General features: G+C 40.2%; 1 protein-coding gene across 1 annotated transcript in view; it reads left to right on the top strand.

Annotated features, from left to right (window-relative positions):
* The window catches only part of LOC139752148 (uncharacterized), a 65,795-nt gene that overhangs the window by 8,185 nt on the left and 32,110 nt on the right, over positions 1 to 25,500 (top strand). The window contains exon 8 of the mRNA XM_071668081.1: positions 380 to 589. Within this exon, the coding sequence (XP_071524182.1) occupies positions 380 to 589 (210 nt within the window). The remainder of the gene's footprint in view (positions 1 to 379; positions 590 to 25,500) is intronic.

Raw genomic sequence — 25,500 nt, 5'->3', positions numbered from 1 at the left:
AGTAAATGATGAGAAAAACAATTATGGTCCAGGATCTTGGCCATTGAGCCAATAACCAGATAGGTCAATGTAGCAGGACACGATATAATCAAGGAGTCCTCGCCCAGCGTAGTGGCCATTGTGAGCAAGCGATCGATGAGGTTCCTTAGTAGATAAGACGAGATGTAACATTTAGTAGTAAATCTGAAGATGAGTGATGTAGGAACACAAACCTTGTCATTGATGTGATACTGTATTACGACAGTCTGATTGAATTAATCTGTAAATTTCCCATTTTCTTTCGACGTATAATTCATATGTTCTTAACAGCTCAGCTAATATCAACTTCTTCTTCTATTAGTATGTCAAATATCATTGTTAAATGCTTCCGTGGTATTAGAGTAAACTGACCATGTGTCACAGTGTGGTCCTTACTCTTGAACATAAACAGGAGGTGGATATTGCTCTCGGACCCATTAGTACTACTGCTACTCGAGCACAGGTGGTGGACTTTACCTCACCACTGTGGATAACCAGCTGCTTCATCTTGGGTAGACGAGGACGGCCAGAGGTGGAGCCGTGGGGCTTCCTGCTGCCCCTGGCGCCCCTGGTGTGGGTGGCCATCCTGACGGCGCTGCTGCTGCTGCTCGTCATGGTGCTCTTTGTATCTTCAAGTCTCTTAATAGAAGCAGCAGAAAGACGAAGGACGCTACAGGAACCATTCAGCTTCATCCGAGTCCTTTTACAACAAGGTAAGACAAAATTTTGGATTAAGGAACATTAAACATTACATGTGGGACTTACATGCGTTATTATGCTTGTGTGCAGCCATCTCTGGGATACTGATAGCCAACTAAATCTTCCTTATATAACCTTTGTTGAATGTTATCACAATTCATGATTTCACACAAACGTTCCCCTTCATCATATACTAATTATTAGTTTCCACAAAAGTACTAAAGTGCCTAAATTTATTTTTCCACATTATGATTAACCTACGCTGTATTAATTCTTTTAAAACTAATTACAAAAATTTGATACAGAATTTGTTACTCTTATCATCCCAAACCTGCACGATTGCTGAGATGGGATCTTGAAGATTCTGTACTTCACATAATTACCAGGGAAATAATGGACTCCTGTGGAGCAGTAACATCCAGGACCTGACTGCACTCCAATCTGTCCATTGACAATGGATCTAGAGAGAGAGAGAGAGAGAGAGAGAGAGAGAGAGAGAGAGAGAGAGAGAGAGAGAGAGAGAGAGAGAGAGAGAGAGAGAGAGAGAGAGAGAGAGAGAGAGAGAGAGAGAGAGAGAGAGAGAGAGTAGTGCCATGTTAAATATAAGACAATCTCAAACTTAAGGCCAGATTATGATAAATGCAAGAACTCAGTAAAGCAAGCAAACTTTGCTGAACTCAGTGACAACGCTCGCATCATCTGATATAAGCCTTACTCCCTGCAGCACACATTTACTGTTGAAAAAGCGAGTTAAATATTTGCTTTTGTCTGTAATGGTGAGTTAAAAATGGTGTTGCTCCCATGTGCAGATGTCATGGTACCGGCCGACTGGTGGTGGCAACGGCTGGTGTTAGGGGTGTGGATGATGATGACTCTGGTGTTAACACGTAGCTACGCTGGTAACTTCATGTCTTTCTTGGCCGTGAGACACATCCCTCAACCTTACCAGAGCCTTAGGGACGTGCTGGACGACCCATCAGTTACCATGATCTGGCAGGAAAACTCTGCCAGTGTCCAAGCTATGCACGTATGTCTGAAACATTTCAGGTGTGAATGGAGGACACTTGGATATTTAAGTAGATACCATTAACACAAACTTCGTCCTCTGGACATAAATGATACATAGCCAGTTAAGTCTAGACCCTTCTTTAACTCCGTCAATATCTTTCTTCCTTGACAAAAACTAACATGACCAATAAAACCTAGTGATATCTGATGGAGTATGGATCAAGGTCCCACGAAAAAGACATGACAAATAATAACCAGAACCATAAAGGAATATCTATAGTGGACTTGAATCTTTACATTTCATGGTAATTGAGGAAAAATTCTGATGTTTCAAATCTGATGTTTCTGCTTCTTAACCTGGATGTTACAGTGATTCTGTTCACATGACTTAATAACTTTTTATCAAAAAAGCTCAGAATCATAATCTTCCACAGGACACTATCATAATGGAGTTTATATCCTCCAGACCCATCTCTCAGTGAGGTAAAAACATTCCTACATCGTCTCACATCACAAGTAAATACGAAGAAAAACAAACATTTATGCCCATAATGTTTTGAATTTTTATCAGGCATTAAAATAGTAACTGAATCTCCCTTAAGATATGAGTTGTTTACAGCATTACATGCAACAGTGGTAATGGTTTGACATTGTAAAGATCGTCGAAAAATTCAAATATCTTTCAGAAATACCATTTAGAAAACACTAACATCTGATTCACTGATTTTGTCAACCTAAGAACATTCGTAAGGCAAGGAGGATATTGTAATGTAAAATATTCCAAGAATCATTTTTCTAACCAAATCTAGTTTCAAATTTGGGTATTCTTGATACACTCTGGATATGGAAGAGAACTGTCTCGAAAAACCTAGGTTCATTCCCAAAAAATTAAACGACATAATCTCTGTTTAACTTTTATGAAATTTCGGTTGTGCATAAATTACCATACAACTTTGTTCGACAGCAAGAGATGTAAAGATTATTGGCAGTATCTGACTGAAGAAATATGATCCTTTAACTGGTATCTACTTTATATCAGCTGATTGTGTAAATCAGAACTTTGGTACCTTCATTAACCCATTTTGTCAAGTACTATGATTTACATTTAGATTCATATATATATATATATATATATATATATATATATATATATATATATATATATATATATATATATATATATATATATATATATATATATATATTTCTTCTTTTCTTTTAAACTATCCGCCATTTCCCGCATTAGCGAGGTAGCGTTAAGAACAGAGGACTGGGCCTTTGTGGAATATCCTCACCTGGCCCCCCTCTGTTCCTTCTTTTGGAAAATTAAAAAAAAGAAAAAAAAAAAAAGAGAGGGGAGGATTTCCAGCCTCCTGCTCCCTCCCCTTTTAGTCGCCTTCTACGACACGCAGGGAATACGTGGGAAGTATTCTTCATCCCCTATATATATATATATATATATATATATATATATATATATATATATATATATATATATATATATATATATATATATATATATATATATATATATATATATGTAACCAAGATGTGAAAAAAGGAGAGATAGGTAGTATGTTTGAGGAAAGGAACCTGGATGTTTTGGCTCTGAGTGAAACGAAGCTCAAGGGTAAAGGGGAAGAGTGGTTTGGAAATGTCTGGGGAGTGAAGTCAGGGGTTAGTGAGAGGACAAGAGCAAGGGAAGGAGTAGCAATACTCCTGAAACAGGAGTTGTGGGAGTATGTGATAGAATGTAAGAAAGTAAATTCTCGATTAATATGGGTAAAATTGAAAGTTGATGGAGAGAGGTGGGTGATTATTGGTGCATATGCACCTGGGCATGAGAAGAAAGATCATGAGAGGCAAGTGTTTTGGGAGCAGCTGAATGAGTGTGTTAGCGGTTTTGATGCACGAGACCGGGTTATAGTGATGGGTGATTTGAATGCAAAGGTGAGTAATGTGGCAGTTGAGGGAATAATTGGTATGCATGGGGTGTTCAGTGTTGTAAATGGAAATGGTGAAGAGCTTGTAGATTTATGTGCTGAAAAAGGACTGATGATTGGGAATACCTGGTTTAAAAAGCGAGATATACATAAGTATACTTATGTAAGCAGGAGAGATGGCCAGAGAGCGTTATTGGATTACGTGTTAATTGACAGGCGTGCGAAAGAGAGACTTTTGGATGTTAATGTGCTGAGAGGTGCAACTGGAGGGATGTCTGATCATTATCTTGTGGAGGCTAAGGTGAAGATTAGTATGGGTTTTCAGAAAAGAGGAGTGAATGTTGGGGTGAAGAAGGTGGTGAGAGTAAGTGAGCTTGGGAAGGAGACCTGTGTGGGGAAGTACCAGGAGAGACTGTGTACAGAATGGAAAAAGGTGAGAACAATGGAAGTAAGGGGAGTGGGGGAGGAATGGGATGTATTTAGGGAATCAGTGATGGATTGCGCAAAAGATGCTTGTGGCATGAGAAGAGTGGGAGGTGGGCTGTTTAGAAAGGGTAGTGAGTGGTGGGATGAAGAAGTAAGAGTATTAGTGAAAGAGAAGAGAGAGGCATTTGGACGATTTTTGCAGGGAAAAAATGCAATTGAGTGGGAGAAGTATAAAAGAAAGAGACAGGAGGTCAAGAGAAAGGTGCAAGAGGTGAAAAAAAGGGCAAATGAGAGTTGGGGTGAGAGACTATCAGTAAATTTTAGGGAGAATAAAAAGATGTTCTGGAAGGAGGTAAATAGGGTGCGTAAGACAAGGGAGCAAATGGGAACTTCAGTGAAGGGCGTAAATGGGGAGGTGATAACAAGTAGTGGTGATGTGAGAAGGAGATGGAATGAGTATTTTGAAGGTTTGTTGAATGTGTCTGATGACAGAGTGGCAGATATAGGGTGTTTTGGTCGAGGTGGTGTGCAAAGTGAGAGGGTTAGGGAAAATGATTTGGTAAACAGAGAAGAGGTAGTAAAAGCTTTGCGGAAGATGAAAGCCGGCAAGGCAGCAGGTTTGGATGGTATTGCAGTGGAATTTATTAAAAAAGGGGGTGACTGTATTGTTGACTGGTTGGTAAGGTTATTTAATGTATGTATGACTCATGGTGAGGTGCCTGAGGATTGGCGGAATGCGTGCATAGTGCCATTGTACAAAGGCAAAGGGGATAAGAGTGAGTGCTCAAATTACAGAGGTATAAGTTTGTTGAGTATTCCTGGTAAACTATATGGGAGGGTATTGATTGAGAGGGTGAAGGCATGTACAGAGCATCAGATTGGGGAAGAGCAGTGCGGTTTCAGAAGTGGTAGAGGATGTGTGGATCAGGTGTTTGCTTTGAAGAATGTATGTGAGAAATACTTAGAAAAGCAAATGGATTTGTATGTAGCATTTATGGATCTGGAGAAGGCATATGATAGAGTTGATAGAGATGCTCTGTGGAAGGTATTAAGAATATATGGTGTGGGAGGCAAGTTGTTAGAAGCAGTGAAAAGTTTTTATCGAGGATGTAAGGCATGTGTACGTGTAGGAAGAGAGGAAAGTGATTGGTTCTCAGTGAATGTAGGTTTGCGGCAGGGGTGTGTGATGTCTCCATGGTTGTTTAATTTGTTTATGGATGGGGTTGTTAGGGAGGTAAATGCAAGAGTCCTGGAAAGAGGGGCAAGTATGAAGTCTGTTGGGGATGAGAGAGCTTGGGAAGTGAGTCAGTTGTTGTTCGCTGATGATACAGCGCTGGTGGCTGATTCATGTGAGAAACTGCAGAAACTGGTGACTGAGTTTGGTAAAGTGTGTGGAAGAAGAAAGTTAAGAGTAAATGTGAATAAGAGCAAGGTTATTAGGTACAGTAGGGTTGAGGGTCAAGTCAATTGGGAGGTGAGTTTGAATGGAGAAAAACTGGAGGAAGTGAAGTGTTTTAGATATCTGGGAGTGGATCTGTCAGCGGATGGAACCATGGAAGCGGAAGTGGATCATAGGGTGGGGGAGGGGGCGAAAATTTTGGGAGCCTTGAAAAATGTGTGGAAGTCGAGAACATTATCTCGGAAAGCAAAAATGGGTATGTTTGAAGGAATAGTGGTTCCAACAATGTTGTATGGTTGCGAGGCGTGGGCTATGGATAGAGTTGTGCGCAGGAGGATGGATGTGCTGGAAATGAGATGTTTGAGGACAATGTGTGGTGTGAGGTGGTTTGATCGAGTAAGTAACGTAAGGGTAAGAGAGATGTGTGGAAATAAAAAGAGCGTGGTTGAGAGAGCAGAAGAGGGTGTTTTGAAATGTTTTGGGCACATGGAGAGAATGAGTGAGGAAAGATTGACCAAGAGGATATATGTGTCGGAGGTGGAGGGAACGAGGAGAAGAGGGAGACCAAATTGGAGGTGGAAAGATGGAGTGAAAAAGATTTTGTGTGATCGGGGCCTGAACATGCAGGAGGGTGAAAGGAGGGCAAGGAATAGAGTGAATTGGAGCGATGTGGTATACAGGGGTTGACGTGCTGTCAGTGGATTGAATCAAGGCATGTGAAGCGTCTGGGGTAAACCATGGAAAGCTGTGTAGGTATGTATATTTGCGTGTGTGGACGTGTGTATGTACGTGTGTATGGGGGTTGGGCCATTTCTTTCGTCTGTTTCCTCGCGCTACCTCGCAAACGCGGGAGACAGCGACAAAGTATAAAAAAAAAAAAAAAAAAAAAAATATATATATATATATATATATATATATATATATATATGCATATATATATATATATATATATATATATATATATATATATATATATATATATTTATATATATATATATATATATACATATATATGAATTTAAATGTAAATCATAGTACTTGACAAAATGATATGCATATATATATATATATATATATATATATATATATATATATATATATATATATATATATATATATATATAGATATACATATATATGATATATATATATATATATATATATATATATATATATATATATATATATATATATATATATATATATATATATATATATATATATATATATATATATATATATATATATATTTTATATATATATATATATATATATATATATATATATATATATATATATATATATATATATATATATATATATATATATATATATATATATATATATACATTCCCTGGGGATAGGGGAGAAAGAATACTTCCCACGTATTCCCTGCGTGTCGTAGAAGGCGACTAAAAGGGAAGGGAGCGGGGGGCTGGAAATCCTCCCCTCTCGTTTTTTTTTTTTCCAAAAGAAGGAACAGAGGAGAGGTCCAGGTGAGGATATTCCCTCAAAGGCCCAGTCCTCTGTTCTTGACGCCACCTCGCTATTGCGGGAAATAGCGAATAGTATGAAAAAAAAAAAAAAAAAAATATATATATATATATATATATATATATATATATATATATATATATATATATATATATATATATATATATATATATAGGGAGCGGGGGGCTGGAAATCCTCCCCTCTCAATTTTTTTTTTTTTTTTTTTTTTTTTCCAAAAGAAGGAACAGAGAAGGGGGCCAGGTGAGGATATTCCCTCAGTGGCCCAGTTCTCTGTTCTTAACGCTACCTCGCTAACGCGGGAAATGGCGAATAGTTTGAAAAAAAAAAAAAATATATATATATATATATATATATATATATATATATATATATATACATATCGCTGTCTCCTATGTTAGCGAAGTAGCGCAAGGAAACAGACGAAAGAATGGCCCAACCCACCCATATATACATATATATACATACACGTCCACAAACGCACATATACATACCTATACATCTGAACGTATACATACTTATACACACAAGGGCATATACATATATACACATGTAGGTAATTCATACTGTTTGCCATATTCATTCCCGTCGCCCTCCCGCCACACATGAAATGACAACCCCCCTCCCCCCGCATGTGCGCGAGGTAGCACCAGGAAAAGACAACAAAGGCCTCCTTCCTTCACACTCAGTCTCTAGCTGTCATGTATAATGCAATAAAACCACAGCTCCCTTTCCACATCCAGGACCCACAGAACATTCCACAGTTCACCCCAGACAATTCACATGCCATGGTTCAATCCATTGACAGCACGTCGACCCCGGTATGCCATATCCTTCGAATTCACTCTATTCCTTGCACGCCTTTCACCCTACTAGATGTTTAGGCGCCGATCACTCAAAATCTCTTTCACTCCATCTTTCCACCTCCATTTTGTCAATCTTTCCTCATTCATTTTCTCCATGTGACCGTATCATTGCAAAACACCTCCTCTACTCTCTCAACCACACTCTTTTTATAACCACACATCTCTCTTAACCTTTCATTGCTTACTCGATCAAACCACCTCACACCACATATTGTCCTCAAACATCTCATTTCCAACACATCTACCCTCCTCCGCACAACTCTATCTAAATCACACGCCACGCAACCATATAACATTGTCGGAACCACTATTCCTTCAAACATACTCATTTTTGCTCTCCTAGATAACGTTCTCGCCTTCCACACATTTTTCAACGCTCCCAGAGCTTTCATTCCCTCCCCAACCCTATGAATCACTTCCGCTTTATTGTTCCATCCGCGGCCAAATCCACTTCCAGATATCTAAAACAGTTCACTTCCTCCAGTTTTTTTTTTTTTTCCATTCAAACGTACCTCCCAATTTACTTGTCCCTCAACCCTAGTATACCTAATAACCTTGCTCTTATTTACATTAACTCTCAGCTTTCTTTTTCACACACTTTACCAATCTTGGTCACCAGTTTCTGCAGTTTCTCACCCGAATCGGCCACCAGCGCTGTATCTGAAGCGAACAACAACTGACTCACTTCCCGCGCTTTCATCCATAACAGGCTGCATACTTGCCCCTTTCTCCAAAACTCTAGCATTCACCTCCCTAACAACGCCCATCCATAAACAAATCAAACTGAGAACCAATCACTTTCCTCTCTTCCATAAACAAATCAAACTGAGAACCAATCACTTTCCTCTCTTCCTACTCGTTCACATGCCTTACGTCCTCGATAAAAGATTTTCACTGCTTCTAAAAACTTGCCTCCCACATCATATATTGTTAATACCTTCCACAAAGCATCTCTATCAACTCTATCATATGCCTTCTCCAGATCCATAAATGCTACACACAAATGCATTTGCTTTTATAAGTATTTCTCACATACATTCTTCAAAGCAAACACCTGATCCAAACATCCTCTACCACTTCTGAAACCACACTACTCTTCCCCAGTCTGATGCTCTGTACACACCTTCAATCTCTCAATCAATACCCTCCCATATAATATCCCAGGAATATTTAACAAACTTATACCTTTGTAATTTGATCACTGAGCTTTATCCGCTTTGCCTTTGTACAATGACACTATTTTGCCTTTGTACAATGGCACTATGCAAGCATTCCGCTCGCTAATCCTCAGGCACCTCACCATGAGTCATACATACATTAAACAACCTTACCAACCAGTCAACACAGTCACCCCCATTCTTAATACATTCCACTGCAATACCATCCAAAGCCGCTGAGTTGACGGCTTTCATCTTCCGCAAAGCTTTTACTACCTCTTCTCTGTTTACAAAATCACTCTCCCTAACCCTCTCACTTTGCACACCACCTCGACCAAAACACCCTATTTCTGCCACTCTATCATCAAACACATTCAACAAACATTCAAAATGCTCACTCCATATCCTTCTGACAACACCACTACTTGTTATCACCTCCCCATTAGCCCCCTTCACTGATGTTCCCATTTGATCCCTTATCTTACGCACTTTCTTATCTTCCTTCCACAACATCTTTTTATTCTCCCTAAGATTTAATGAATGGAAAAAAAAAACAATGGACGTATGGGGATTAGGGGAGGAATGGGATGTATTTAGGGAAGCAGTGATAGCTTGTGCAAAAGATGCTTGTAGCATGAGGAGCGTGGGAGGTGTGCAGATTAGAAAGGGTAGTGAGTGGTGGGATGAAGAAGTAAGATTATTAGTGAAAGAGAAGAAACAGACGTTTGGACGATTTTTGCAGGGAAATAATTCAAATAACTGGGAGATGTATGAAAGAAGGAGGCAAGAGGTCAAAAGAAAGGTGCAAAAGGTGAAAAAGAGGGCTAATGAGAATTGGGGTAAGAGAGTATCATTAAATTATAGGGAGAATAAAAAGATGTTTTGGAAGGAGGTAAATAAAGTGCGTAAGACAAGGGAGCAAATGGGAACATCAGTGAAGAGGGCTAATGGGGAGGTGATAGTGGTGATGTCAGGAGATGGAGTAAGCATTTTTAAGGTTTGTTGAATGTGTTTGATGATAGAGTAGCAGAAATAGGGTGTTTTGATCGAGGTGGTGTGCAAAGTGAGAGGGTTAGGGAGAATGATTTTGTAAACAGAGAAGAGGTAGTAAAAGCTTTGCGGAAGATTAAAGGTAAGGCAGTGGGCTTGGATAGTATTGCAGTGGAATTTATTAAAAAAGAGGGTGACTGTTTTGTTGACTAGTTAGTAAGATTATTTAATGTAGGTATGACTCACGGTGAGGTGCCTAAGGATTGGCGGAATGCTTGCATAGTGCTATTGTACAATGGCAAAGGAGACCAAAGTGAATGCTCAAATAACAGAGGTATAAGTTTGTTCAGTATTCCTGGGAAATTATATGGGAGGGTATTCATTGAGAGGGTGAAAGCATGTACAGAGCATCAGATTGGGGAAGAGCACTGTGGTTTCAGAGGTGGTAAAGAATGTGTGGATCAGGTGTTTGGTATTTGAAGAGTGTGTGTGAGAAATATTTAGAAAAGCAAATAGATTCTTATGTAGCATTTATGGATCTGGAGAAAACATATGATAGAGTTGATAGAGATGCTCTATGGAAGGTATTACGAATATATGGTGTGGGAGGCAAATTGTTAGAAGCAGTGAAAAGTTTTTATCGAGGATGTAAGGCATGTGCCCGTGAAGGAAGAGAGGAAATAGATCAGTTCTAAGTGAACGTTGGTTTGCGGCAGGGGTGCGTGATGTCTCCATGGTTGTTTAATTTGTTTATGGATGGGGTTGTTAGGTAGGTGAATGCAAGAGTTTTGGAAAGAGGAGCAAGTATGCAGTCTATTGTGGATGAGAGAGCTTGGGAAGTGAGTCAGTTGTTGTTCGCTGATGATACAGCGCTGGTGGCTGATTCATGTGAGAAACTGCAGAAGCTTGTGACTGAGTTTGGTAAAGTGTGTGAAAGAAGAAAGCTGAGAGTAATTGTAAATAATAGCGAGGCTATTAGGTACAGTGGGGCTGAGGGACAAGTTAATTGGGAGTTAAGTTTCAATGGTGAAAAACTGGAGGAAGTAAAGTGTTTTAGATATCTGGCAGTGGATTTGGCAGCGGATGGAACAGTGGAAGCGGAAGTGAATCATTGGATGGGGGAGAGGGCGAAAGTTCTGAGAGCGTTGAAGAATGTGTGGAAGGCGAGAACGTTATCTTGGAAAGCAAAAATGGATATGTTTGAAGGAATAGAAGTTCCAACAATGTTGTATTGTTGCGAGGCTTGGGCTATAGATAGAGTTGTGCGGAGGAGGGTGGATATGCTGGAAATGAGATGTTTGAGGATAATATATGGTGTGAGGTGGTTTGATCGATTAAGTAATGAAAGGGTAAGAATATGTGTGGTAATAGAAAGAGTATGGTTGAGAGAGTAGAAGAGGGTTTTCTGAAATAGTTTGGTGACATGGAGCGAATGAGTGAGGAAAGATTGACAAAGAGGATATATGTGTCAGAGGTGGAGGGAACGAGAATTGGGAGACTAAATTGGAGGTGGAAAGATGGAGAGAAAAAGATTTTGCGTGTTCGGGGCCTGAAAATGCAGGAAGGGTGAGAGGCGTGCAAGAAATAGTGTGCATTGGAACGATTTGGTATATCGGGGTCGACATGCTGTCAATGGATTAGACCAAGGCATGTGAAGCGTCTGTGGTAAACCATGGAAAATTCTGTGGCGCCTGGATGTGGAAAAGGAGCTGTGGTTTCGATGCATTATACATGACAGCTAGAGATTGACTGTATACGATTGTGGCTTTTGTTGTATTTTCCTAGCGCTATCACCCGCACATGCACCGGGAGGGGGTTGTTATTTCATGTGTGGCGGGGTGGCGATGGGAAAGAATAAGGACAGACAGTATGAATTATGTACATGTGTATATATGTAAATGTATGTGTGTGTATACATATGTATACGTTGAGATGTATTGGTATGTATATGTGCGTTTGTGGACGTGTATGTATATACATGTGTATGTGGGTGGGTTGGACCATTCTTTCGTCAGTTTCCTTGCCCTACCTCGCTAACGCGGGAGACATCAAAGAAGTAAAGTAAGAAACATATATATATGTATATATATATGTATATATATATATATATATATATATATATATATATATATATATATATATATATATATATATATATATATATATATATATATATATATATATATATATATATATATATATATATTTTTTTTTTTTATACTAATCGCCATTTCCCACATCAGCGAGGTAGCGTTAAGAACAGAGGATGAGGACTGGGCCTTTGAGGGAATATCCTCACCTGGCCCCCTTCTCTGTTTCTTCTTTTGGAAAAAAAAAGAGAGGGGAGGATTTCCAGCCTCCCGCTCCCTCTCCTTTTAGTCGCCTTCTACGACACGCAGGGGATACGTGGGAAGTATTCTTTCACCCCTATCCCCAGGGATAATATACATATATATATATATATATATACATATACACATACACACACATACACATACATACGCACATATACACACACACACACATACATATATATACATATGAAAAATGTAAGAAACAATTTAGAAAACTGAAACTTCTAGCTTGAAATGAATTAAAAAAATGAATGTCACATAATGGTTCAACCTCTAGCTATGGAAAAAGGAAATGTAAAATTTATTTACACAAACGTCAATAGCAGTTCTCATCAATCTAACCACTGTATCAATAAGCTTCAATATATATATATATATATATATATATATATATATATATATATATATATATATATATATATATATATATATATATATATATATATATTGAAGCTTACTGATACAGTGGTTAAATTGATGAGAACTGCTATTGACGTTTGTGTAAATAAATCTTACATTTCCTTTTTCCATAGCTAGAGGTTGAACCATTATGTGACATTCATTTTTTTAATTCATTTCAAGCTAGAAGTTTCAGTTTTCTAAATTGTTTCTTACATTTTTCATATGTATATATATGTATGTGTGTGTGTGTGTATATGTGCGTATGTATGTGTATGTGTGTGTATGTGTATATGTATATATATATATATATGTATATTATCCCTGGGGATAGGGGTGAAAGAATACTTCCCACGTATTCCTCGCGTGTCGTAGAAAGCGACTAGAGGGGACGAGAGCGGGGGGCCAGAAATCCTCCCCTCCTTGTATTAACTTTCTAAAATAGGAAACAGAAGAAGGAGTCACGCGGGGAGTGCTCATCCTCCTCGAAGGCTCAGAGTGGGGTGCCTAAATGTGTGTGGATGTAACCAAGATGTGAAAAAAGGAGAGATAGGTAGTATGTTTGAGGAAAGGAACCTGGATGTTTTGGCTCTGAGTGAAACGAAGCTCAAGGGTAAAGGGGAAGAGTGGTTTGGGAATGTCTGGGGAGTAAAGTCAGGGGTTAGTGAGAGGACAAGAGCAAGGGAAGGAGTAGCAATACTCCTGAAACAGGAGTTGTGGGAGTATGTGATTGAATGTAAGAAAGTTAATTCTCGATAAATATGGGTAAAAATGAAAGTTGATGGAGAGAGGTGGGTGATTATTGGTGCATATGCACCTGGGCATGAGAAGAAAGATCATGAGAGGCAAGTGTTTTGGGAGCAGCTGAATGAGTGTGTTAGTGGTTTTGATGCACGAGACCGGGTTATAATGATGGGTGATTTGAATGCAAAGGTGAGTAATGTGGCAGTTGAGGGAATAATTGGTATACATGGGGTGTTCAATGTTGTAAATGGAAATGGTGAAGAGCTTGTAGATTTATGTGCTGAAAAAGGACTGATGATTGGGAATACCTGGTTTAAAAAGCGAGATATACATAAGTATACTTATGTAAGTAGGAAAGATGGCCAGAGAGCGTTACTGGATTACGTGTTAATTGACAGGCGTGCGAAAGAGAGACTTTTGGATGTTAATGTGCTGAGAGGTGCAACTGGAGGGATGTCTGATCGTTATCTTATGGAGGCTAAGGTGAAGATTTGTATGGGTTTTCAGAAAAGAAGAGTGAATGTTGGGGTGAAGAGGGTGGTGAGAGTAAGTGAGCTTGGGAAGGAGACCTGTGTGAAGAAGTACCAGAATGGAAAAAGGTGAGAACAATGGAAGTAAGGGGAGTGGGGGAGGAATGGGATGTATTTAGGGAATCAGTGATGGATTGCGCACAAGATGCTTGTGGCATGAGAAGAGTGGGAGGTGGGTTGATTAGAAAGGGTAGTGAGTGGTGGGATGAAGAAACAAGAGTATTAGTGAAAGAGAAGAGAGAGGCATTTGGACGATTTTTGCAGGGAAAAAATGCAATTGAGTGGGAGATGTATAAAAGAAAGAGACAGGAGGTCAAGAGAAAGGTGCAAGAAGTGAAAAAAGGGCAAATGAGAGTTGGGGTGAGAGAGTATCATTAAATTTTAGGGAGAATAAAAAGATGTTCTGGAAGGAGGTAAATAAAGTGCTTAAGACAAGGGAGCAAATTGGAACTTCATTGAAGGGCGCAAATGGGAAGGTGATAACAAGTAGTGGTGATGTGAGAAGGAGATGGAGTGAGTATTTTGAAGGTTTGTTGAATGTGTTTGATGATAGAGTGGCAGATATAGGGTGTTTTGGTCGAGGTGGTGTGCAAAGTGAGAGGGTTAGGGAAAATGATTTGGTAAACAGAGAAGAGGTAGTGAAAGCTTTGCGGAAGATGAAAGCCGGCAAGGCAGCAGGTTTGGATGGTATTGCAGTGGAATTTATTAAAAAAGGGGGGTGAATATATTGTTGACTGGTTGGTAAGGTTATTTAATGTATGTATGACTCATGGTGAGGTGCCTGAGGATTGGCGGAATGCGTGCATAGTGCCTTTGTACAAAGGCAAAGGGGATAAGAGTGAGTGCTCAAATTACAGAGGTATAAGTTTGTTGAGTATTCCTGGTAAATTATATGGGAGGGTATTGATTGAGAGGGTGAAGGCATGTACAGAGCATCAGATTGGGGAAGAGCAGTGTGGTTTCAGAAGTGGTAGAGGATGTGTGGATCAGGTGTTTGCTTTGAAGAATGTATGTGAGAAATACTTAGAAAAGCAAATGGATTTGTATGTAGCAATTATGGATCTGGAGAAGGCATATGATAGAGTTGATAGAGATGCTCTGTGGAAGGTATTAAGAATATATGGTGTGGGAGGAAAGTTGTTAGAAGCAGTGAAAAGTTTTTATCGAGGATGTAAGGCATGTGTACGTGTAGGAAGAGAGGAAAGTGATTGGTTCTCAGTGAATGTAGGTTTGCGGTAGGGGTGTGTGATGTCTCCATGGTTGTTTAATTTGTTTATGGATGGGGTTGTTAGGGAGGTAAATGCAAGAGTTTTGGAAAGAGGGGCAAGTATGAAGTCTGTTGGGGATGAGAGAGCTTGGGAAGTGAGTCAGTTGTTGTTCGCTGATGATACAGCGCTGGTGGCTGATTCATGTTAGAAACTGCAGAAGCTGGTGACTGAGTTTGGTAAAGTGTGTGGAAGAAGAAAGTTAAGAGTAAATGTGAATAAGAGCAAGGTTATTAGGTACAGTAGGGTTGAGGCTCAAGTCAATTGGGAGGTGAGGTTGAATGGAGAAAAACTGGAGGAAGTGAAGTGTTTTAGATATCTGGGAGTGGATCTGGTAGCGGATGGAACCATGGAAGCGGAAGTGGATCATAGGGTGGGGGAGGGGGAGAAAATTCTGGGGGCCTTGAAGAATGTGTGGAAGTCGAGAACATTATCTCGGAAAGAAAAAATGGGTATGTTTGAAGGAATAGTGGTTACAACAATGTTGTATGGTTGCGAGGCGTGGGCTATGGATAGAGTTGTGCGCAGGAGGATGGATGTGCTGGAAATGAGATGTTTGAAGACAATGTGTGGTGTGAGGTGGTTTGATCGAGTGAGTAACGTAAGGGTAAGAGAGATGTGTGGAAATAAAAAGAGCGTGGTTGAGAGAGCAGAAGAGGGTGTTTTGAAGTGGTTTGGGCACATGGAGAGAATGAGTGAGGAAAGATTGACCAAGAGGATATATGTGTCGGAGGTGGAGGGAACGAGGAGAAGAGGGAGACCAAATTGGAGGTGGAAAGATGTAGTGAAAAAGATGTTGTGGGATCGGGGCCTGAACATGCAGGAGGGTGAAAGGAGGGCAAGGAATAGAGTGAATTGGAGCGATGTCGTATACAGGGGTTGACGTACTGTCAGTGGATTGAATCAAGGCATGTGAAGCGTCTGGGGTAAACCATGGAAAGCTGTGTAGGTATGTATATTTGCGTGTGTGGACGTATGTATATACATGTGTATGGGGGGGGGGTTGGGCCATTTCTTTCGTCTGTTCCCTTGCGCTACCTCGCAAACGCGGGAGACAGCGACAAAGTATAATAAAATAAAAATAAATAGCTATATACATAAATATATATATATATATATATATATATATATATATATATATATATATATATATATATATATATATATATATATATATATATATATATATATATATATATACAAATAAAAATGAAAATAAAAATATTTTCTGGAAGGAGGTAAATAAAGTGCGTAAGACAAGGGAGGAAATGGGAACTTCAGTGAAGAGCGCAAATGGGGAGGTGATAACAAGTAGTGGTGATGTGAGGAGATGGAATGAGTATTTTGAAGGTTTGTTGAATGTGTTTGATGATAGAGTGGCAGATATAGGGTGTTTTGGTCGAGGTGGTGTGCAAAGTGAGAGGGTTAGGGAAAATGATTTGGTAAACAGAGAAGAGGTAGTAAAAGCTTTGCGGAAGATGAAAGCCGGCAAGGCAGCAGGTTTGGATGGTATTGCAGTGGAATTTATTAAAAAAGGGGATGACTATATTATTGACTGATTGGTAAGGTTATTTAATGTATGTATGACTCATGCGGAGGTGCCTGAGGATTGGCGGAATGCGTGCATAGTGCCATTGTACAAAGACAAAGGGGATAAGAGTGAGGGCTCAAATTACAGACGTATAAATTTGTTGAGTATCCCTGGTAAATTATATGGGAGGGTATTGATTGGGAGGGTGAAGGCATGTACAGAGCATCAGATTGGTGAAGAGCAGTGTGGTTTCAGAAGTGGTAGAGGATGTGTGGATCAGGTGTTTGCTTTGAAGGATATATGTGAAAAATACTTAGAAAAGCAAATGGATTTGTATGTAGCATTTATGGATCTGGAGAAGGCATATGACAGAGTTGATAGAGATACTCTGTGGAAGGTATTAAGAATATATGGTGTGGGAGGCAAGTTGTTAGAAGCAGTGAAAAGTTTTTATCGAGGATTTAAGGCATGTGTACGTGTAGGAAGAGAGGAAAGTGATTGGCTCTCAGCGAATGTAGGTTTGCGGCAGGGTTGTGTGATGTCTCCATGGTTGTTTAATTTGTTTATGGATGGGGTTGTTAGGGATTTAAATACAAGAGTTTTGGAAAGAGGGGCAATTATGAAGTCTGTTGGGATGAGAGAGCTTAGGATGTGAGTCAGTTGTTATTCGCTGATGATACAGCTGTGGTGGCTGATTCATGTGAGAAACTGCAGAAGCTGGTGACTGAGTTTGGTAAAGTGTGTGAAAGAAGAAAGTTAAGAGTAAATGTGAATAAGAGCAAGGTTATTAGGTACAGTAGGGTTGAGGGTCAAGTCAATTGGGAGGTAAATTTGAATGGAGAAAAACTGGAGGAAGTAAAGTGTTTTAGATATCTGGGAGTGGATCTGGCAGCGGATGGAACCATGGAAGCGGAAGTGGATCTTTGGTTGGGGGAGGGGGCGAAAATCCTGGGAGACTTGAAGAATGTGTGGAAGTCGAGAACATTATCTCGGAAAGGAAAAATGGGTATGTTTGAAGGAATAGTGGTTCCAACAATGTTGTATGGTTGCGAGGCGTGGGCTATGGATAGAGTTGTCCGCAGGACGATGGATGTGCTGGAAATGAGATGTTTGAGGACAATGTGTGGTGTGAGGTAGTTTGATCGAGTAAGTAACGTAAGGGTAAGAGAGATGTGTGGAAATATAAAGAGCGTGGTTGAGAGAGGAGAAGAGGGTGTTTTGAAATGGTTTGGGTACAAGGAGAGAATGAGTGAGGAAAGATTGACCAAGTGGATATATGTGTCGGAGGTGGAGGGAACGAGGAGAAGTGGGAGACCAAATTGGAGGTGGAAAGATGGAGTGAAAAAGATTTTGTGTGATCGGGGCCTGAACATGCAGGAGGGTGAAAGGAGGGCAAGGAATAGAGTCAATTGGATCAATGTGGTATACCGGGCTTAACGTGCTGTCAGTGAATTGAATCAGGGCATGTGAAGCGTCTGGGGTAAACCATGGAAAGCTGTGAAGGCATGTATATTTGCGTGTGTGGACGTATGTATATACATGTGTATGGGGGTGGGTTGGGCCATTTCTTTCGTCTGTTTCCTTGCGCTACCTCGCAAACGCGGGAGACAGCGACAAAGCCAAAAAAAAAAAAAAACAATATATATATATATATATATATATATATATATATATATATATATATATATATATATATATATATATATATATATATATATATATATATATATATATATGTATGTATGAATGTATGTATATATATATATGGGTGAGAACAATAGAAGTAAGTGGAGTGGGGGAGGAATGGGATGTATTTAGGGAATCAGTGATGGATTGCGCACAAGATGGTTGTGGCATGAGAGTCGTGGGAGGTGGGATAATTAGAAAGATTAGTGAGTGGTGGGATGAAGAAGTAAGATTATTAGTGAGAGAGAAGAGAGAGGCATTTGGACGATATTTCCAGGGAAAAAATGGAATTGAGTGGGAGATGTATAAAAGAAATAGACAGGAGGTCAAGAGAAAGGCGCAAGAGGTGAGAAAGTGGGCAAGTGAAAGTTGGTGTGAGAGAGTATCATTAAATTTTAGTGAGAAAAAAGAGATGCTCTGGAAGGAGGTAAATAAAGTGCGTAAGACAAGAGAGCAAATGGGAACTTCAGTGAAGGGCGCAAATGGGGAGGTGATAAGAAGTAGTGGTGATGTGAGAAGGAGATGGAGTGAGTATTTTGAAGGTTTGTTGAATGTGTTTGATGATATAGTGGCAGATATAGGGAGTTTTGGTCGAGGTGGTGTGCAAAGTGAGAGAATTAGGGAAAATGATTTGGTAAACAGAGAAGAGGTAGTAAAAGCTTTGCGGAATATGAAAGCCAGCAAGGCAGCAGGTTTGGATGGTACTGTAGTGGAATCTGTTAAAAAAGGGGGTGACTGTATCGTTGACTAGTTGGTAAGGTTATTTAATGTATATATGATTCATGATGAGGTGCCTGAGGATTGGCGGAATGCTTGCATAGTGCCATTGTACAAAGGCAAAGGGGATAAGACTGAGTGCTCAAATTACAGAGGTATAAGTTTGTTGAATATTAATGTTAAATTATATAGGAGGGTATTGATTGAGAGGGTGAAGACATGTACAGAGCATGAGATTGGGGAAGAGCATTGTGGTTTCAGAAGTGGTAGAGGATGTGTGGATCAGGTGTTTGCTTTGATGAATGTATGTAAGAAATACTTAGGAAAACAAATGGATTTGTATGTAGCATTTATAGATCTGGAGAAGGCTTATGATAGAGCTGATAAAGATGCTCTGTGGAAGGTTTTAAGAATATATGGTGTGGGAGGCAAGTTTTTAGAAGCAGTGAAGAGTTTTTATCGAGGATGTAAGGCATGTGTACGTGTAGGAAGAAAGCAAAGTGGTTGCTTCTCTGTGAATGTAGGTTTGCGGCAGGGGTGTGTGATGTCTCCATGGTTGTTTAATTTGTTTATGGATGGGGTTGTTAGGGAGGTGAATGCAAAAGTTTTGGAAAGAGGGGCAAGTATGTAGTCTGTTGTGGATGAGATATCTTGGGAAGTGAGTCAGTTGTTGTTCGCTGATGATGCAGCGCTGGTGGCTGATTCATGTAAGAAACTGCAGAAGCTGGTGACAAAGTGTGTGAAAGAAGAAAGTTAGGAGTAAATGTCAATAAAAACAAGGTTATTAGGTACAGCAGGGTTGAGGGTCAAGGCAATTGGGAGGTAAGTTTGAACGGAGAAAAACTGGAGGAAGTAAAGTGTTTTAGATATCTGGGAGTGGATCTGGCAGCAGAAGGAACCATGGAAGTGGAAGTGAATCATAGGGTGGGTGAGGGGATGAAATTCTGGGAGCCTTGAAGAATGCTTGGAAGTCGAGAACATTGTCTCGTAAAGCAAAAATGGGTATATTTGAAGGAATAGTGGTTCCAACAATGTTGTATGGTTGCGAGGCGTGGGCTATGGATAGAGTTGTGCGCAGAAGGGTGGATTTGCTGGAAATGAGATGTTTGAGGACAATATGTGGTGTGAGGTGATTTGATCGAGTAACTAATTTAAGGGTAAGAGAGATGTGTGGATATAAAAAGAGTGTGGTTGAGAGAGCAAAAGAGGGTGTTTTGAAATTGTTTGGACACATGGAGAGAATGAGTGAGGAAAGATTGAACAAGAGGATATATGTGTCGGAGGTGGAGGGAAAGAGGAGAAGTGGGAGACCAAATTGGAGTTGAAAAGATGGAGTGAAAAAGATTTTGAGTGATCGGGGACTAAACATGCAGGAGGGTGAAAGGCGTGCAAGGAATAGAGTGAATTGGAACGATGTGGTATACCGTGGTCAAAAGATGCTTGTGGCATGAGAAGCATGGGAGGTGGGCAGATTGGAAAGGATAGTGAGTAGTGGGATGAAGAAGTAATATTATTAGTGAAAGAGAAGAGAGAGGCATTTGGACTATTTTTTCAGAGAAATAATGCAAATGAGTGGGAGATGAATAAAAGAAAGAGACAGGGTGAAGAGAAAGGTTGAAGCGGTGAAAAAGAGGGCAAATAAGAGTTGGGGTGAGAGATAATCATTAAATTGTAGGGAGAATTAAAGGATGTTTTGGAAGGAGGTAAATAAAGTGCGTAAGACAAGGGAAGAAATGGGAACTTCAGTGAAGGGGGATAATGGGGAGGTGATAACAAGTAGTGTTGATGTGAGAAGGAGATAGAGCGAGTATTTTGAAGGTTTTTGAATGTGTTTGATGGTAGAGTGGCAGATATAGGGTGTTTTGGTCGAGGTGGTGTGCAAAGTGAGATGGTTAGGGAAAATGATTTGGTAAACAGGGAAGAGGTAGTAAAAGTTTTGCGGAAGATGAAAGCCGGCAAGGCAGCGGGTTTGTATGGTATTGCAGTGGAATTTCTTTAAAAAGGGGTGACTATTGTTGACTGGTTGGCAAGGTTATTTAATGAATGTATGATATTTGGTGAGGTGCCTGAGGATTGTCGAAATGCTTGAATAGTGATATTGTACAAAGATAAAGGGGATAAAAGTGAGTGCTCAAATTACAGAGGTATAAGTTTGTTGAGTGTTCCTGGCAGATTATATGGGAGGGTATTGATTGAGAGGGTGAAGACATGTACAGAGCATCAGATTGGGTAAGAGCAGTATGGTTTCAGAAGTGGTAGACGATGTGTGGATCAGGTGTTTGCTTTGAAAAGTGTATGTGAGAAATACTTGGAAAAGCAAATGGATTTGTATGTAGCACTTATGGATCTGGAGAAGGCATATGATAGAGTTGAAAGAGAAGCTCTGTGGAAGGTATGAAAAATATTTGGTGTGAGAGGTAAGTTGTTAGAAGCAGTGAAAAGGTTTTATAGAGGATGTAAGGCATGTGTACGTATAGGAAGATAAGAAAGTGATTGGTTCTCAGTGAATCTAGGTTTGCGTAAGGGTGTGTGATGTCTCCATGGTTGTTTGATTTGTTTATCGATGGGGTTGTTAGGGAGGTGAAAGCAAGAGTTTTGGAAACAGGTGCAAGTATGTAGTCTGTTGTAGATGAGAAAGCTTGGGAAGTGAGTCAGTTGGTGTTCGCTGATGATACAGTGCTGGTGGCTGATTCATGTTAGAAACTGCAGAAGCTACTTACTGAGTTTGGTAAAGTGTGTGAAAGAAGAAATTTAAGAGTAAATGTGAATAAGAGTAAGGTTATTAGTTTCAGTAGGGTTTAAAGTCAAGTAAATTGGGAGGTAAGTTTGAATGGAGAAAATCTTGAGGAAGTAAAGTTTTTTAGATATTTTGAAGTGGATTTGACAGCGGATGGAACCATGGAAGCGGAAGTGAATCATAGGGTGGGGGAGGGGGTGAAAATCTGGGAGCCTTGAAGAATGTGTGAAACTCGAGAACATTATCTCCGAAAGCAAACATGGGTATGTTTGAAGGAATAGTGGTTCCAACAATGTTGTATGGTTAGAGTTGTGCGTAGGAGGATGGATATCCTAGAAATGAGATGTTTGAGGACATTATGTGGTTTGAGGTCGTTTGATCGAGTACGTAATAATAGGGTAAGAGAGATGTGTGGAAAGAAAAGGAGTGTGGTTGAGAGAGCAGAAGAGGGTGTTTTGAAATGGTTTGGTCAAATGGAGAGAATGAGTGAGGAAAGATTGACCAAGAGGATATATGTGTCAGAGGTGGAGGGAACGAGGAGAAGTGACCAAATTGGAGGTGAAAAGTTGAAGAGAAAAAGATTTTGAGTGATCGGGGCCTGAACATGCAGGACGGTGAAAGACGTGCAAAGAATATAGTGAATTAGAACGATGTGGTATACCAGGGTCGACGTGCTGTCAATGGATTGAACCAGGGCATGTGAGGCGTCTAGGTTAAACCATGGAAAGTTCTGTGAGTCCTGGATGTGGAAAAGGAACTGTTGTTTAGGTGCATTATTATATGACAGCTAGAGACTGGGTGTTAACGAATGGGGCCTTTGTTGTCTTTTCTTAGTGTTACCTCACACACATGAGGGGGGAGGGTGTTGTTATTCCATGTGTGGCGTGGTGGCGATAGGAATGAACACAGGCAGACAGTATGAACTATGTACATGGGTATATATGTATATGTCTGTGTGTGTATATATATATATATATATATATATATATATATATATATATATATATATATATATATATATATATATATATATATATATATATATATATATATATATATATATTGTTTTTTTTTTATTATACTTTGTCGCTGTCTCCCGCGTTTGCGAGGTAGCGCAAGGAAACAGACGAAAGAAATGGCCCAACCCCCCCCCCCATACACAGGTATATACATACGTCCACACACGCAAATATACATACCTACACAGCTTTCCATGGCTTTACCCCAGACGCTTCACATGCCCTGCTTCAATCCACTGACAGCACGTCAACCCCGGTATACTACATCGCTCCAATTCACTCTATTCCTTGCCCTCCTTTCACCCTCCTGCATGTTCAGGCCCCGATCACACAAAATCTTTTTCACTCCATCTTTCCACCTCCAATTTGGTCTCCCTCTTCTCCTCGTTCCCTCCACCTCCGACACATATCTCCTCTTGGTCAATCTTTCCTCACTCATCCTCTCCATGTGCCCAAACCACTTCAAAACACCCTCTTCTGCTCTCTCAACAACGCTCTTTCTATTTCCACACATCTCTCTTACCCTTACGTTACTCACTCGATCAAACCACCTCACACCACACATTGTCCTCAAACATCTCATTTCCAGCACATCCATCCTCCTGCGCACAACTCTATCCATAGCCCACGCCTCGCAACCATACAACATTGTTGGAACCACTATTCCTTCAAACATACCCATTTTTGCTTTCCGAGATAATGTTCTCGACTTCCACACATTCTTCAAGGCCCCCAGATTTTCGCCCCCTCCCCCACCCTATGATCCACTTCCGCTTCCATGGTTCCATCCGCTGCCAGATCCACTCCCAGATATCTAAAACACTTCACTTCCTCCAGTTTCTCTCATTCAAACTCACCTCCCAATTGACTTGACCCTCAACCCTACTGTACCTAATAACCTTGCTCTTATTCACATTTACTCTTAACTTTCTTCTTCCACACACTTTTCCAAACTCAGTCACCAGCTTCTGCAGTTTCTCACATGAATCAGCCACCAGCGCTGTATCATCAGCGAACAACAACTGACTCACTTCCCAAGCTCTCTCATCCCCAACAGACTTCATACTTGCCCCTCTTTCCAAGACTCTTGCATTTACCTCCCTAACAACTCCATCCATAAACAAATTAAACAACCATAGAGACATCACACACCCCTGCCGCAAACCTACATTCACTGAGAACCAATCATTTTCCTCTCTTCCTACACGTACATATACCTTACATCCTCGATAAAAACTTTTCACTGCTTCTAACAACTTTCCTCCCACACCATATATTCTTAATACCTTCCACAGAGCATCTCTATCAACTCTATCATATGCCTTCTCCAGATCCATAAATGCTATATACAAATCCATTTGCTTTTCAAAGTATTTCTCACATACATTCTTCAAAGCAAACACCTGATCCACACATCCTCTACCACTTCTGAAACAACACTGCTCTTCCCCAATCTGATTCTCTGTACATGCCTTCACCCTCTCAATTAATACACTCCCATATAATTTAGTAGGAATACTCAACAAACTTATACCTCTGTAATTTGAGCACTCACTCTTATCCCCTTTGCCTTTGTACAATGGCACTATGCACGCATTCCGCCAATCCTCAGGCACCTCACCATGAGTCATACATACATTAAATAACCTTACCAACCAGTCAACAATACAGTCACCCCCTTTTTTAATAAATTCCACTGCAATACCATCCAAACCTGCTGCCTTGCCGGCTTTCATCTTCCGCAAAGCTTTCACTACCTCTTCTCTGTTTACCAAATCATTTTCCTTAACCCTCTCACTTTGCACACCACCTCGACCAAAACACCCTATATCTGCCACTCTATCATCAAACACATTCAACAAACCTTCAAAATACTCACTCCATCTCCTTCTCACATCACCACTACTTGTTATCACCTCCCCACTTGCGCCCTTCACCGAAGTTCCCATTTGCTCCCTTGTCTTACGCACTTTATTTACCTCCTTCCAGAACATCTTTTTATTCTCCCTAAAATTTAATGATACTCTCTCACCCCAACTCTCATTTGCCCTTTTTTTCACCTCTTGCACCTTTCTCTTGACCTCCTGTCTTTTTCTTTTATACATCTCCCACTCGATTGCATTTTTTCCCTGCAAAAATCGTCCAAATGCCTCTATCTTCTCTTTCACTAATACTCTTACTTCTTCATCCCACCACTCACTACCCTTTCTAATCAACCCACCTCCCACTCTTCTCATGCCACAAGCATCTTTTGCGCAATCCATCACTGATTCCCTAAATACATCCCATTCCTCCCCCACTCCCCTTACTTCCATTGTTCTCACCTTTTTCCATTCTGTACTCAGTCTCTCCTGGTACTTCCTCACACAGGTCTCCTTCCCAAGCTCACTTACTCTCACCACCCTCTTCACCCCAACATTCACTCTTCTTTTCTGAACACCCATACAAATCTTCACCTTAGCCTCCACAAGATAATGATCAGACATCCCTCCAGTTGCAC

The sequence above is a fragment of the Panulirus ornatus genome, chromosome 2, assembly GCF_036320965.1.
Source record: "Panulirus ornatus isolate Po-2019 chromosome 2, ASM3632096v1, whole genome shotgun sequence".
Classification (NCBI taxonomy): Eukaryota; Metazoa; Arthropoda; class Malacostraca; order Decapoda; family Palinuridae; genus Panulirus; species Panulirus ornatus.
This window is presented reverse-complemented; position numbering and strand designations above follow the sequence as displayed.